Source organism: Gymnoscopelus microlampas, assembly GCF_963454915.1.
Source record: "Gymnoscopelus microlampas genome assembly, chromosome: 21".
Taxonomy (NCBI): Eukaryota; Metazoa; Chordata; class Actinopteri; order Myctophiformes; family Myctophidae; genus Gymnoscopelus; species Gymnoscopelus microlampas.
In genome coordinates this window covers 4,345,801-4,362,070 of record NC_139958.1, presented here as the reverse complement: position 1 = coordinate 4,362,070, position 16,270 = coordinate 4,345,801, and the positions used below count along the sequence as shown (strand labels likewise).

At 38.1% G+C, this 16,270-nt stretch overlaps 2 protein-coding genes across 2 annotated transcripts in view; both read left to right on the top strand.

Moving 5' to 3' along the window:
- Positions 1 to 16,004, top strand: part of LOC311038165 (uncharacterized protein) — a 55,776-nt gene extending 39,772 nt beyond the window's left edge. Inside the window, exons 5-7 of the mRNA XM_084047534.1 lie at positions 12,000 to 12,153; positions 12,956 to 13,108; positions 15,479 to 16,004. Coding sequence (XP_083903660.1) covers positions 12,000 to 12,153; positions 12,956 to 13,108; positions 15,479 to 15,615 — 444 coding nt within the window. The 3' untranslated portion in view covers positions 15,616 to 16,004. The remainder of the gene's footprint in view (positions 1 to 11,999; positions 12,154 to 12,955; positions 13,109 to 15,478) is intronic.
- LOC311037222 (deoxyribonuclease-2-alpha-like) lies at positions 111 to 9,582 on the top strand (the record flags this gene model as incomplete). The annotated part of the gene is made up of 8 exons (XM_084046342.1): positions 111 to 168; positions 3,486 to 3,611; positions 3,854 to 4,031; positions 4,141 to 4,216; positions 5,851 to 6,015; positions 6,731 to 6,922; positions 7,427 to 7,784; positions 9,486 to 9,582. The coding sequence occupies exons 2-8, from the start codon at positions 3,508 to 3,510 to the stop codon at positions 9,580 to 9,582; spliced, it is 1,170 nt and encodes a 389-aa protein (XP_083902468.1). The 5' UTR covers positions 111 to 168; positions 3,486 to 3,507.
- Positions 16,005 to 16,270: the final 266 nt, after the last annotated feature.

The window sequence follows — 16,270 nt, the reverse complement described above, 5'->3', positions numbered from 1 at the left end:
CATGAACGAGTTACAAGTGGGTGTTACCAGAGTTGCTTGTGAGATCACACCTCTCAAGGAGGATGTCGGATCACTTGAACAGAGAGTACAAAACAAACCATGGCATATTACAACTATTGGTGGTGGTGGAAGCTGAGAACAACACATCCAGTAGTTCACTGAACGAAAGTAAGTGAGATATTTGATCATTTTCAATTTCATTCGATTTTTACGAAAATAATGTTCATAAAACTGGTTTCTGTATTAAGATGCAACTTAAACATGAAATATTTGGCTAAATGTATGTATCCTAATACATGGAGAACAGTCACTCTGCGTTATATTTCTTCATTCAGAACTTAACTGTTTACATGGACGCTAAATAAAAGTATCCTTGTTTACGCGCCTCAAAGCATATGATCTGAACATTGCTTTTCACATTTGGCACAAAATAATTCTGCCTGCTTTTTTTCTGTCAGTTTTCAAACCAGAAACCAATAAACCAGAGAGAATCGATGAGAATAAGTATTTACATCTATCTGAATATCAAAAGGTTTATCCCCCCTCACCCCCCCCCCCCCCCCCCTCATATTAGGGTCCATGTAAACGCAAAGAATTTGTTCTCCAGTTTTTCAAACTATGTTGATTGTTGCAGGATTTTAATACAGTATAATTGACTGTAGGTTGATTTTAATGAATTGATGTGGTGATATTTGCATTGCAGCTTGTAGACGATGAACTATTCATGAACAAATTGTTAACATTTGTAAATGATTATTAAATAATGTATAACCATGGTTATCAAATATTTGTAAACATTTAAGACATGATAAATCATGTGTTAAATCTTTGCTGTAGCCCGAGGCATTAACAAACCATGTATGTTTTTATTAAATATTTGTACAAATTGAACATTAAAAAATGATCTCCAGATCATTCTTTCCACATCCATGTTTGTTCATGTTTAACATATTCTTTGTAAAACAATACTAAAAGATCTAGAAATCATTGGTAGATGTCATTGAAGACAATTCCTTATTTACAACTGTCATTTAATGTGGACTTTTTACTTACAGTACCTGCACTTACATGAGCAGATGTTATTGTGTGTTTATAAAACAATATACAAATAATATATTTATAAATATAAATAATTTGCAGATGTTATTTTGTGTTTTTCTGAGATAATTAAACTGAAGACTATTCATTATTATTTCATGTTTCACAAATTAGACATTCATATAAAACAACTATAAATCACTTGCAGATGTTATTGTGCACCATAATCTAAAGTGAATACTATTCATCATTATTTTTATGTTTAATTAGTAAAACATTTACACGATTTGGGATCCATCTTTTGACATAAAATGTTTTATTACTGTATACTTGCTACTTCTGTCACTTTTTTATCAAACTGTAAAATGTAACAACTCTTCCTTGGGAACAGTCCACACAGTCATATGACATTTAAACTAATAATGAGATGACTATTATTATTTTTTATTTAATAATAATAATAATAATAATAATGATAACAATAATAATCTTTATTAAAACAAAATTCTGCCAGTGATTTATAGCTTTTTTTCAAATTTCTTATAGATCATCGTACATGAAAGATAATTATAGTAATTTCTTTGTGTCTGCACTCATGAAAGCCAGATCTTGACTGTCGTTGAATTACCTATCGTAAAAAGTCCACATTAACAGATAGTTGTAAATAAGGAATTGTCTTCACTTTAGATTATCGCACACACCTACCAATGATTTATAGCTCTTTTAGGAATGTTTTACAAAGAATATGTTAAACATGAACAAACATTGAGGTATACCTTTCACCAATTATCTACAAGTAAAATTGATTGTGCGGAAAGAATGATCTGCAGATCGTGTTTTATGTTTGATTTGTACATTTACAAAATATGTAATAACAACTTATACATGGTTTGTTAATTACTTGGGTTACAACAAAGGCACCTGATGTATCATGTCTTAATACATGTTTAAGAAATCATCAATAAGCCATGAATAAACTCAATGTATACCACATGGTCTACAATGTTGTTATACATAGGTTATAAATATTATATAATTTAATAATTTAGTAATCATTTACAAATGTATACAAATGAATGAATAATTTACGACTTACTAATAGCTTATAAATGTTTTAACCATAGTTAAAATGATTTAATAATCATTTACAAATGTTAACAGTTTGTTAATAGTCTATAAACTGCTTATAAATGCTTATAAATGTTTTATACCAGATTGCTATTATGAAGTGCTACTAATTGTATCCACGCTATTAATTCTTTATTACGATCCTTTTTTTTTGGCACCTAGTCCTTCATACTTTTAGCATTTTGTTCCAACGTTCGGCCTGAGATATTTAACTTCTCCAAAATAACCCCATTAGTTTGAATGGAATCATAAAATTATAAAAATGTACATTTCACATTTTCGTAAACTCACTATGGCCACAATTGATTAGACAGATATATTCTATACATACACATGTTCACACAAATCTGCTGAATGTAAGATGTAATTATCTAAGCTACTGTATTTATACTTTTTGTATTATGTCCATTTGAACTGACCCATGTCCCTCTACACTACCAACATACTGGCTACCAACACAGCACTGTTTCTTCATGAACAATATTGTCTAGGTTTTTTTCGTTTTTTTATTCTTTTTTTTTTTTTTTTTTTCTTATAATTTTTATCCCACGATTTTGTAACCCACATTTTTTCACCCAGTGCCAATTGCCTATGTAATCCTGGGCACTACCTACCCTCTGCCAGCCTAGGGAGAGCCCAAGCTGAAGCTCATGCCTCCTTCAATGCATGAGGAGCAAGCAGGCCGCTTCTTATCACCCGACAGGGGGGAGTTTCCCTGGTTGGACATAGCGCGTGGAAGGAACACGTTATTCCAACCAGTTCCCTTCTCCTCCATCAGGCGCCCCGGCTGACCAGGGGGAGGCAGTATAGTGACCAGGATTACTACATGTTTTTGTGAGGGTATTAACTACCCTAGGAGACACGGGGAGAACATGCAAACTCCACACAGAGTAGGCCCTTTCACCAACCCCACCTAGGGTATGGGCGCCGATGACGTGGAGGAGAGAACACGCCCCCAGCGCCCACAGCGTCCCTGGCGGGAATCGAACCCAGGACCTTCTAGCTGTGAGGCGACAGCGCTACCGACTGCGCCACCGTGCCCCCGCTCGTTTTTTTATTCTACTATAGTGACAACCCTATACCCACTACTCATTATTATCTACCTGGACCCCAGGAAGACTAGTTGTGCTTTATGGCACATTTAATGGGGATTCTAACAAATAAACACATTTTGGAAGCTGATGCAAAGTATTTTTGGTCGTCTCACAGCCAACAACAGCAAACATTCAATGAACAGACCCACAGTTATGAAAATGTTTCACATAAAATCCAGTTGCCAATTTGTTCTTAAAATGTAATTTGATATATGACTTTTTCAGAGAACGGAGAACTGTTTACAGTATGTGGCAGTTTGTCTTGGCCGTTGCAGGCCTACTGCTCTTTCACTGGTGTGATTCTCAACCTGCTGTTACATGCAGAAATGAGGAAAATAAGGAAGTGGACTGGTGGGTATACATTTTAAGTTCTGTCTATACATTCATCAATGATTTTAGGGCTATCATAAAGCAGTGACTTGTTATAATGACTAATGGGTCTAAGGCTATATGGGGGTCAAATATATTATGTCATCCAGTATATTTTCATGGGCCCCAAAAAACAACAAACAACTTACTGACATGAATAGTGCTGATGGACTTCTTTCCAAACTAATGACATGGATATATATTGTCTTTGTCTGAATCATTAGGTATATATTATACAAGTTACCCAAACAAACGGATCACAAGTATGAAGGTTTGCAGTACCTGTACATGGATCAGGAATCCAATGGGTGGGTGGTTGGCACGATGCCAATCAACAGCGATTCTGGCATCCTGGCTAACACACTGAAGCCTCTTTTTGACTACGTCATCAAAAAGGCGAGTGTATAAAATTTCTTTATCATACCACAAACAATGTCTACAGGATAATGATCATTGTTGTGTTGTGTTGTCATAGGGCTTTGGATACATCCTCTTCAATGATCAACCACAGGGCTTTGGATACATCCTCTACAATGATCAACCACCAACACAGATCAATGTCGCCCAATCACGTGGCCATAGTAAAGGTGGGTAAAAAAAAATCAGTAATGTGATTGATTGATTTAGTAATACAGCAGACTTATACATATATCTATATTATACTGTAGATGCTGATCAAGCTTTACACAAAACAAAACCTGTTTAATAAGGCAAATAAATACAAATATATAGCTGGCAAGCAGCAATAACAGGGGTCAAGCAACATACAATATGTATGCAATATTCAAAATGCAATATGGCCAATAAGCCATAGAAACAGAATAGACTGAATTTGAGAGAAAGAAACCCATGCAATTAATAGATGAGCATTGGAAACAGGCAAGTATAGCTCATTATTTTGAATTTAATGGCAGATTGCAAACTAGTGTTAAAAATTCAGTCATCAATACAGAACTTTGCTAATTGTTGTACTTCATCTAGATGTCTGTAATGTATGTGTATAAAGATTGATTGCTCTGTAAGTGAGTATTCACATTTTTATGAAACCACGCCCTCTGAATTATTCATTGGCCCATGAAGGCTTCATTTCTTTTCACATACAAACTTCTCTTCCACTGGGTTTTTTAATGGTCCATAGATTGTGTTTGGTTTTGTGCGTTGTTCCAAACTACTCAAAGTGGCTTTTTTTAAAATAATAATTAGTATTATTATAATGTCAAGGTACATGTGTAAGCAAGTTTCATGGCTGTAGGCCAAACGGGGCATGATGTATGTCTGTTCAAAGTTTGCATTTTGAATCTAGTGCTATAGTGCCCTCCTTTGGCCAATTGGAGTAAGAAAATGTGATGATGCATTTATGTAGTATGGGGCAGAGGAATACTTTTAATAAAACTAAGGTAGGAGGGAGCTAGGTTGTTGGGGGGCCTTGTATGGGAGGTCAGTAGTAATTAAAATACATTCTTATTTGACTGCATGGGAGCTACTGAAGGTCATGGAGTACTGATGTCAAGCACTGGCAAAAAAGCAGGGCTTGGTTTTGGCCATATCTAACATGGCAGCCATGTGAACAAGTCATTTTACAGCTAAACTGTACACTTGACTAAAGAACTAGATTATTTCAAAATGATTATTGTATTGTACAAGCTACGGTTCAAAGGTTATTGGCCAAAACGTTAAGTGGGCTGTTGTACAGTAGCACCACCATGATGCCAGTTCTTACTTGGCCTACTGTGAGTTATACAGATAAAAAAAATCCCATTGAGATCAAGATATCTTTTTCAAGAAAAGTTTGTAAGCCAATCTTAGCCAGGATGTCAGGATGTAATATGACCTGTCTTGATCACATGACTACAGAGATCATGTGTACCGAATTGCGTGTGGTTTGGAGAAATATCTGCAGACACATGGACGGATGCACAGGGGTGAAAACATAGTCTCCGGACAATTATTTTGAAAACATTTGAGGTGAGAAATAGGCAATGCAGTGACAGAATATTGAATTAAATTCGGCGAACAGTACATTATCCTGTGCATATTGACTTGCAAACTGACCATTAATGCAATTTTGGCACTTTAATAGATTTATTAGGAAATAATACATAACATCAAATTGTAATTCAAAATGTGTTAAGACAGGTGTATTACAATGTAGTTGGGAAGTTAATGTATTATTTGCAATTCCTTCTTTACATATTTTCTTGTTTTGTTTTTCTTCATTAAGGGATTGTGATGTTGGACAAAAACACTGGAGTTTGGCTTTCACATAGCACACCAAGGTTTCCAGGTGTGCCGACAAATAAAAACAATTTCTGGCCAGATTCCGGAACCCAAAATGCTCAAACGTTCATCTGCATGACCTACTCATACGCAGAATTTGAAAAGATAGGTAAGTCTACCTGCTGTACACATATACAGTGAATTGAATTAGATGCTGTAGTAGGTGTACCTACCCTTACAGTGAATTTACTGTCATTGTACTAGTGACTCCTACAGGTTGGTCAGGGCACCACCACTTCAGGAGAGGTGTGGAACTATGCTCCTTTGCATGTGTTACATCCTCTCTGTCCTAAATGAACAAGAAGCAGCAGGCGACGTCACATGTATCAGAGATGTGCACAATACCATCCCTAAGACCAACCAGTAGGGGTCAGCAGTGACAGGAATACATGTGTGTGTATCATCCGTGATCCAAACTCTGTAAAAGGGGATAAAGACTGAGTTAAGACAACTCGAACTGGGTTGAATAAGACTCTCTTAATTTGGGGGTTCAGGGTTATGTTTCACATTTATACATTATATTGTGGTATTAATCTAACATTGCTTTCACCAGTGAATGTGCATGCTGTTAGTTCCGGTACACCACATAAGCAGGAAGGACAGGAATCAGGATCATTTTAATTGGCTAGTTAGTAGTGGGACTCTTATGTCTTATCATTATGAATTAAGTAAAATTAAGTAAAATACTAATATAGGTACATAGTTTTAATTGATTGATTGAGAATTAGTCTGCAGCACCTGAATTTTATGGCACAATTTCAATGTGACCTGGTCAAAGCAAGTTAAGTTACAATTAAAACTATGCTTCTTTTTGCATTTTCAAGGTTCCCAGCTCAAGTACATCCATCCCTATCCTTACGACTTCCATATTCCTGTGGACTTTCCTTCTGACCTTCAGTGTGTTACACAGGGAATCTGCTACCCTAAGAGTAAACCCTGGCACCAAGAACAGACTCTAACTACACGCAATAACATTAAGTTCTTAAGTGTTGCAAAATACACAAGATATGGTGATGGTAAATGTTTATATTCTTACATGTCAGGATGTGTATCAGGTCTTATCCATATGAAAAAGTGTACTGGATGAATCCATAAGGGTTAGGTTGTGTTATGTTGATAATTATATACACACAGTGGTGTGTTCTAGTTTTTTACCCCAGAGGTACAGTATACGATAATCATTCCCTGCACGACATGCGCATGGTTGTGGGTATACACTATTGCGCGTTTTCAATGGATGAAATGGTTAGTACACTGTATACACTTTTCCCCCAAAAATTCTGCACTGTAAACTATGTATACAGCTGTGTAACACGGTAGAACACACCACTGTATACACAGCAATCTTTCAATAGTGCTACTGTGAAAACCCTATTCAAATGTTTCACAAGATAGTAATGTGACTGAAACAACAATAGAAAGAAACACATGTCATTAACCTCAGATTTATACTTTTGCAGCACAACAATTTAGTGTTTCTGTTAAAAACAATGTGTTTCATTTTTCCCCATGCATTACAGATCTTTACTCTGGTCTACTTGTGAACTCCCTGAAACGGACACTGTATGTCAAGACCTGGGGCAAGATGCGCAAACCCTTGCCATGTAATTTCACGGCTGAAATAATGGTAAAAAGTGTTAAAGATGTTAAGCTACCTGATTCTCAGTCCTTCCCAGACACTGTAGATCATTCAAAGTGGTGTGTGACTGATATTGACCAAAATGATAATGGCTGGACCTGTATTGCTGATCTGAACAGAGAAAGAAGTCAGATGAGGAGAGGTGGAGGGGCAATATGCATTAATAACATAAGGGTATGCCAGGCTTTCTCTGACACTTTTGATAAGAATGAATTATGTCGCAAAAGGTTGAGAAGAATGTATTGCTGCGGCTGTAATCCCCCCCCAAAAAAAAAAAGATCAGCCGGCAGGCTAAGCCTGGGAGAAATTATAACTGTATGACGCGCATTAAAAGATTCAATTCCAATCGAAAGTTTAAAATGCTTTACTTTCAAGTTCAGTGCACCAATTATTACAATTTACAATGAAGAAATAATGTAATAAATATGTGTCAAGAAATCGAATAATTTAAACAGTGAGCAATAACAAAATACTAAAATGCGGTCAACAAAAATATAGCTCTCCCAGCTCACCCTACAGAGCTGGCGAAAACTTCTGGGAACTCAGATTACACCCTACCTAACTTGGTCACCCAAACCAACTAATCTAGGTGAGCAGGTGAGAGCCACATTTATAATCACCGGAGGCCACCCACCAATAAGGTGCCAATGAGGTGCCTCCATCCATAATACAATCCAGTGCACAAATAATCCTCATTTAGCTCCTACAAAAAATGCCCCTTTACTGAACCAAATAACCAATAAAAGAGGCGCATAGAATCAACCTTTTGAGTCTAACGGCCAAATGCTGCCTTATGGCTTTCTGGCTTTCAGCAGGTTCAAGGAAAAGAGGAATGAGACCTACTGTATGCCATTATGACTGATGGATGTTCCAGCCCCAAAAAATAAGAAATAATTCCCTAAATATCTAAATCTAACTCACATTATGAGTGAGTCTAAAGGGCCTGACCTGGTTCATGTTATGATAATATAGATAATAATCTATTCATATATAAATCTGTCTGAATCATCCAATATTGAATCAAATTATTATATTCGTTTTGTCATGGACATTCTTTAAGCATCCACATGCTATTACTTAATCATATAATCGTTTGATAGTTCATGTTATATAACCATAACAATGTATTATTTTTGAGTAGGGGTCAAGAGAATTGACATTTAGACAATTATGAAAATGCTGTATTAGAGTTATTCTATAAGACTTCCGGAAACAACTGCTATCTTCCTCTGTTATATCTGATCTAACTCCCAATAAATATAAGTAAAACAAATGTGCCAAATGTCAGACTTTGACTGATTGTATTGTATTGTATGTACTGTTTTCATTCCCACACCTGGACACTACTTATTACATGTGTTTTTTGCATAAACAACTCCCTTATGGATTATTTCTTTTTAGCAAAGGTTCTTAGCTAAATAAAGCTCCATGTAGGTGCTGTTTAGCCCATCATTATTGTACAAATTGTTTTCTATATGAACACCTTCCTGTCACAGTCAGTGGTGTAAAGTACATGTACTCAAGTACCATACTTAAGTACAATTTTGGGCTATTTTGTTTCTTTTTTACTTTACAAAGTATTTACACTTTTCAATACTTTTACTTCTACTCCACTACATCTCAGAGGAAAATATTGAACTTTTACTCGACTAGGCCTACCATTATATGAACACATTGTGAGCTTGTAGATCTGCTATTTTCAAAAATATTTTTTTAATAGATATTGAACTTGTGAAATGGGGACATTCTGCACAATAAGTACTTTTACCTTTTATTCTTTAGTGCTGATACTTTTGTACTTTTACTCAAGTACATTTTGAATACTTCTACTTGTAACAGAGCATATCTGCATTGCAGTGTTGATACTTTTACTTAAGTAAAACATCTTCCATCACTGGTCACAGTCATTGTCAATGTCTTACAAATTATGAACAAGGCAGGAAACAGCACCAGCTCAAGCTACTGAGTCAGGCCCGTCCTGAACCCAAAGGTTCTGTCTTGGACATTCACTTTGAAATGGGTCACACAGCGTTCTGAAGATCAACACATTTCTCAGCTGTACAGTAATAATAAAGAGTCTATGAAACGCGTGTAGCAGATGATGTGAAACCATGCATTACTACTAAAATGTATATATTTTTAATCAGGAATGTGTTAAAAGAACCACAAACCACTTTTTAACAGTCTCCATAACAAATAACTATAACTTGGTGCAGTAATGAATTCAGCCACTAGAGGGTAGAAACACCCCGGAGATTATTACAGTTTGAAGAAAACAATCTTGTTTCCCTGATAAATTGTCTCTTTCCATCAAAACCAGTAGAAAGTTGGACTTGTGATACCATTGATACCAGTGTTGCTGTAAACACTATTATATATGTATTATTAATTCATCTCATAATGTAATAGATTTTCTTTTCAAGTCAAGACAAACAAGGACAAACAAGTCTTAACCTACCCCCCCCCCCCCCCCCCCCCTTTCTCTTTCTTCTCTTGTACATAGTTTTCACTCTTCATACCAGTAACCTGTAAGCTGATTGTATGACGTTCTGTATAGTAGTGTGTATATCTGTCTGTCTCTTATATGTCATCATGATTTGTGTGCATGGGGATCTCATCTTAAACAAGCTCAGTGCTTAATGAGTCTTCCAGTTTAGTAGACCTTGTATTGTGAATTTGTACTTCCATGTACTGTTATTCTCATGTCTTACTAAATAAAGTACATCAATCAATCAAGGATAAAAAAGGAAAAACAACATCAGACTTGTTTTGTGTGCAGAACTCCAAATCCCATCCGCGTTCCCACACGGACACATTAACGGAGTGCACAGAGCTATGCACTCCCATAACATGTCCGTGTGGGAACGCGGTCTTATATGCCAGGCCTGTGCCTTTAAGGGGGTGGGGCCTGGGAGTGAAACGTGATGACGTTGACGCACTGTTGTTGTGCCGGTGCGGAAGTGATATGGCGCGAGTGAGTACCGGGAGAAATATATTGTAACAGAAAAGATAACAAAGAGAGAAGCATCCATTGAAAAGTATAACCTGTATGTTCCTGCCTGACCGTCAGTAATAAATGATACCCGTTCTCTACCAACAAGTTGTATGGAGTAATTCTATAAAGGTTACCACGTTAAACGAGCCACGTTTCCAGACGCTCCCAACCACGGTTTGGAGCTACAGAGGGAAATAGGTAACAGCGGGTTTGTTTGTGTCTCATATGGTAGATCTACAAACAAACGTGTTTTGCGACGCGACGCACTGACTGTTGATTTGTAGATCTGTTCTCTTCGGCCTTTCCGTCACTATATCATCAGGTATTGTTTAGTTACTACTGGTGGAGACTAAAGGGAGATAATAACACTATCTAATCACCAAGACAAAGTTACACAAACAGTTTGACCATTAAGTCCTGCTGTGTTCACTTCACACAGAGCGTCCACAGGTAAAGTCACTAAGTACATTTACTCAAGTACTGTATTATGTTTTATATAGCCCTGGTCCAGAGCGTCAGTGTCAGTGAGTTCTCTCTAAGGCTCTGCCAGGCGCTGTGCTCTGCTCATAGACAAGGAATTCCACTGTCCTGCGAGGGCTCCTACTGTAGTAAAAATAAACAAAATCACTTCGTTACTCACCGAAACAAAGGCTGTTTTGTGTTGTTGAAAGTCTATTCTCGGAGGTGGGAAGCCTCTCAGCACCCCACCTTCTCTTTATAATACACTTTATGGGCAGAAAATAAAATGTCTGCGACACGGTAATTGTTTTATTTATTCCACTGCGCCCCCTACAGATCTGGTCAATGGTAATTTATGTTGACCAGATCTGTAGGGGGCGCAGTGGAGTAAGAAAAATAGTTTCCGTCCTCGCGGAAATATTGTATTTTCTGCCCATAAAGTGTATTCTACAGAGAAGGTGGGGTGCTGAGAGGCTTCCCACCCTGGAGAATAGACGTTCAACAACCCAAAACAGTCTTTGTTTTGGTGAGTAACGAAGTAATTTTGTTTATTTTTTACTACAGTTGGAGCCTCGCAGGACTGGATTCCTTGTATATAAGCAGAGCCGAGCGGCTGCATGACAGAGCGTTAGAGAACTCACTGACGCTCTGGACCAAGGCTATGTTTTACTTTACTGTATTTCCAATTTGCAGTACCTTTACTTCTACTCCACTACATCTCAGAGTCAACATTTTTACTTTTACTCCACTACAAGTAGTTGAAAACTTTAGTTTCAATTATTTTGATTATTGTTACAAAACATACATTAACCACTTCAGCCCATTCAGCCATTTGAAAATAGCAGATCTACAAGCTTGTACATCCGTTATTTTTTAAAGATATTTGTATACATTTTGATTCCACGAACAATGTGCTGGGACTTTGGACTTGTGTCTGACTTATATAAACAGGTTTTTTTTAACTTGTCCCAGTGTGCGTGTGCTTGTGTGTGTGAAGCAGATGTCCAACAGTGATGGCTGTGTGTCCAGTCACATCATGTCCCCTCAGTGCCACATGCATTCCTCCCTGAGCTCTGCTGCCCCCTGGAGGACTGATGGCTGCATGCCTCCCATCTTCACCCTGGAGGACAACTACACTGAGACTGAGGCAGGCTGTGAGTGACCACACACACACACACACACACACACACACACACACACACACACACACACACACACACACACACACACACACACACACACACACACACACTTAAGCTTTGTCAAGCGTGTGGACAAGTACATCCAAAGCAAATCTGCACTCAAGTCAAAAGTAGCATTTAAACTACTTTTGACTTGAGTGCATTTAAGTCAAAAGTTAACATTTTTTACTTCAGCTGTTTTATATTTTATCCTGATTTATACATAAGACATGAGTGTCTATCGGTTATTGGCGTACAACATAAATATATCTGTATAATATACAGATATATTCTAGACTACTAGTAGTAAATATTCACACATGCATTTTGTGTTGACTCTCAGAGTGCTTTCCCATCGCAGAGCCTAAAACCAATCATTGAATATATACGTCATTAAGCCCTCCTATTGGATGGGTTTGACTGAGCATGGTTAAGCTGAGCACGGTTAGCCAACCAGAGCGAAACCGTGTGCATGTCAATATTAACCATGATCTGAACATGAAGTGCAATGGAAAAGGCCCTTTAATAATAAGATCACGGTTTTACTGAACAGAGATGTCAGTTTAGCCAATTACCTAAGTCACTATTTGACTTAAAGCAGTGGAGTCTAAATGTGTTTCCAGGTTTCTCAATAAACTAGATATTGGAAGCATTGGTTTGTGCTGTTTGGATTAGTAGATCCGTTACTGCTACACCATTCATACTTTGTCCACAACCCTTTTTTATAAGTGTGACTCAATCATAAAACATACTGATGTTACCTCCTCTCTCCTAGGTCTCTCACTCCTTCCTGTGTGTAAAGAGGAGGTGTCCCGTGAACATCAGGAGAGGAGTCCCAGTCTGGTCCAGGTGAAACTAGAACCTCCACAGATTAAAGAGGAACAGCAGGAGGAGCTACTTCAGGAGGCTGACCAAATGGAATATACAGGTAGATGACTTTCTCACACATTTCTCACTGTACAGTTCGAAGTAAGGGTGGGTGTGCATCAGGGATCAGTACTCAGGCCATTACTGTTCGCTATTGTGATGGATGTGGTATCGAGGGAAGTGAGGGGTGGACTACCATGGGAGCTGCTCTATGCGGATGACCTGGTACTGATGGCTCACTCAAGGGAAGACCTAGCAAAGAGGCTAGCAGCCTGGAGGACATGCTTGGAAGTGAAAGGGATGAAGGTGATGATTGGTGGTGCTGGCCATGGCCATGTGGAGTCTATGTGGGAAGGGAGTCCAAGCTAACTCTCTCCAGTGCAAGGACTGCCAAAAATGGGTCCACAGGAGATGCAGTGGAGTAAAAGGTAGCCTGCAAGTGGCCAGCGAAACATTCCAGTGCAAGCGGTGCAGGGGAGATGTCACACAGGTAGATGTAGACGAGCAAGAGGGGCTTGTAGTAGACGGGGAGACGTATGAGGTGGTGGACAGTTTCTGCTACCTGGGAGACATGCTTAACGCTGATGGGGGGGTGGACCTAGCGGTGACCACAAGGGTGAGAAGTGGATGGAAGAAGTTCAGGGAACTTATGCCCTTCCTAACATCCAAGGCCCCATCCCTGAAGATGAAAGGGCAAGTGTACTCAGCCTGTGTCAGAAGTGGCATGACATATGGAAGTGAGACATGGGCCCTGAGGGTGGAGCATGAAGAGAAGCTGAACAGAGCAGAGATGAGGATGATCAGATGGATGTGCGGTGTATCACTGAGGGAGAGAAAGACCAGTGCAGAGCTGAGACAGAAGATGGGAGTGGAGGCCATAGTGGATGTGGTGAGGAGAGGCAGACTGCCATGGTACGGACTCGTTGTAAGGAAGGAGGAGAATGATTGGGTGAATAAAGTAATGTCGATCAACTTGGAGGGGACAAGACCCAGTGGTCGGCCTAAGAAGACCTGGCAGTTAATCGTGTCAGCTGACATGAAAGCACTCGGCATCAATCACGAGATGGCCATGGACCGTTCCCGGTGGAAGAAAGCCATAGCGAGAACCCAGTCCAACCCAGCGGAGCCTGGAAAGCGGACTTTAAACAGAAGATGATGATTGTTTTGGAAGCCCCCATAAAAACCTCCCTGTCTACCAAAATGAAAACACTGACTTCTAGTATAGAGGGAAATTAAATGAATGGTACCAAATGTATTGTTATGTAAACACAGGGCAAAGTTACACACTATGCCTTTAACTCTAATTTGATCATTTGTCTAGAGTTCCCGCACCTCCCTGTGTGTAAAGAGGAGGTTTCCCCTGAACAAGAGGAGAGGAACTCCAGTCTGGTCCAGGAGGAACCAGAACCTCCACAGATTAAAGAGGAACAGGAAGAGGAGCTACTTCAAAGACCAGAGGAGGCTGCTGGCTCAACGTTGACATTACTAGCAGTGAAAAGTGAAGATGATGAAGAAAACAGAGACACAGAGCCTCTAGCCAGCACCTCAACTGAACACATGAAAACACAAGCTGATATAGAGTACTGTGGAGCATCACAACCAACTAGTGACCAGCTCCTCTCTTCACACTGTTCTGAATCTGACACTGAAGACAGTGATGACTGGGAGGAGACCAGGGAAGGTCAGTCAGCTTTAAACAAACTGAACTCAGAGCTGAAATCATCAAAGCAAACTCCATCCATGAGGACTCACACAGGGAAGAAAAGCTGGAGGTGTACAGAGTGTGGTAAAGTCTTTGTTTATGAGGGTAATCTGAAACGACACATGAGGAATCATAAACATGAAAAACCCTTTGCTTGTACAGAGTGTGTAAAAGTCTTTGGTCACATGTGTGATCTGAAACGACACATGACGACTCATACAGGTGAAAAACCCTTTACTTGTACTGAGTGTGGCAAAGCGTTTAGGCGCTTGCATCATCTGAATTTCCACACGAATACTCATACAGGTGAAAAAGCCTTTGCTTGTACAGAGTGTGTAAAAGTGTTTAAAAACAAGAGTAATCTGAAACAACACATGATTACTCATACAGGTGGAAAACCCTTTAGTTGTACAGTTTGTAGCAAAGGCTTTGTTTCAATGTATACTTTGAACACACACATGAAGTTTCATACAGGTGAAAAACTCTTTACCTGTACTGAGTGTGGTAAAGTCATTGGTTCCATGAGTAATCTGAAACAACACATGAGAACTCATACACGTAAAAAAAACTTTACCTGTATAGTTTGTGGGAAAATATTTTCACTACATTGTAATCTGAAGAAGCACATGAACAAATTACATCCACAAGGATTGTTACAGGGGAATTAAACACTTAGGTTGTAGGATGTGGCAAATATTTTGGTCTAAATGCAACTCTTAATTTCAACAGGTGGATTCACACAGGAGAGAATTCTGTTGAACAGGAACATGCTTTTTTTTTCTTCAAATAAACAATTTGAGGTGTCACGTGATATCTCATATAAAACATTGTATCATTCACATGACATTGCTTATCCAGTGGTGTAAAGTAATGCAGTACATTAACTCAAGTACTGTACTTAAGTAAAATGTTGAGGTATTCTTTACTTTACTTGAGTATTTACAATGTTCAATACTTTTACTTCTACTCCACTACACCTCGGAGACAAATATTGTACTTTTACTCCACTGCAATTATTTGAAAACTTTAGTTACTTTGTAGATTTAGAGTATTATTACAAAACATACAATACCCACTTCAGCCCTATTTAAACTTTTTTTTTAATACTTTTTTATTGGGATTTTTTGTAACATGATAAACACATCAGAGTATAAACAACTATGAAATATAAAACAAGAAAAGACAATGACAAATAATTTGGTATGAATTCAAAAATAAAATATACAACATAAAAACACCTATTTAAACTTTTACTTTTCATTTGGATGTATGCATTTATATTGTATTTTTATTTATTTATTTATGTATTTATTTATAATAATAAATATAATATTTGAATAACTTTTCATGCCCTGATTCCATTTGTGTTTTCTGTGTCACAGAAGTCAGAGGGTTCTTACAAACAGAGTCATGTTTGGAGACAGTGTGTTATCTTGTTAAGATTAAAAGCCAATGTTCTGTTACAGAAAATAACTAGTTGGATCTTGTGTTTTTGTTTTTTTCAGTCAATGAGGAGCATAT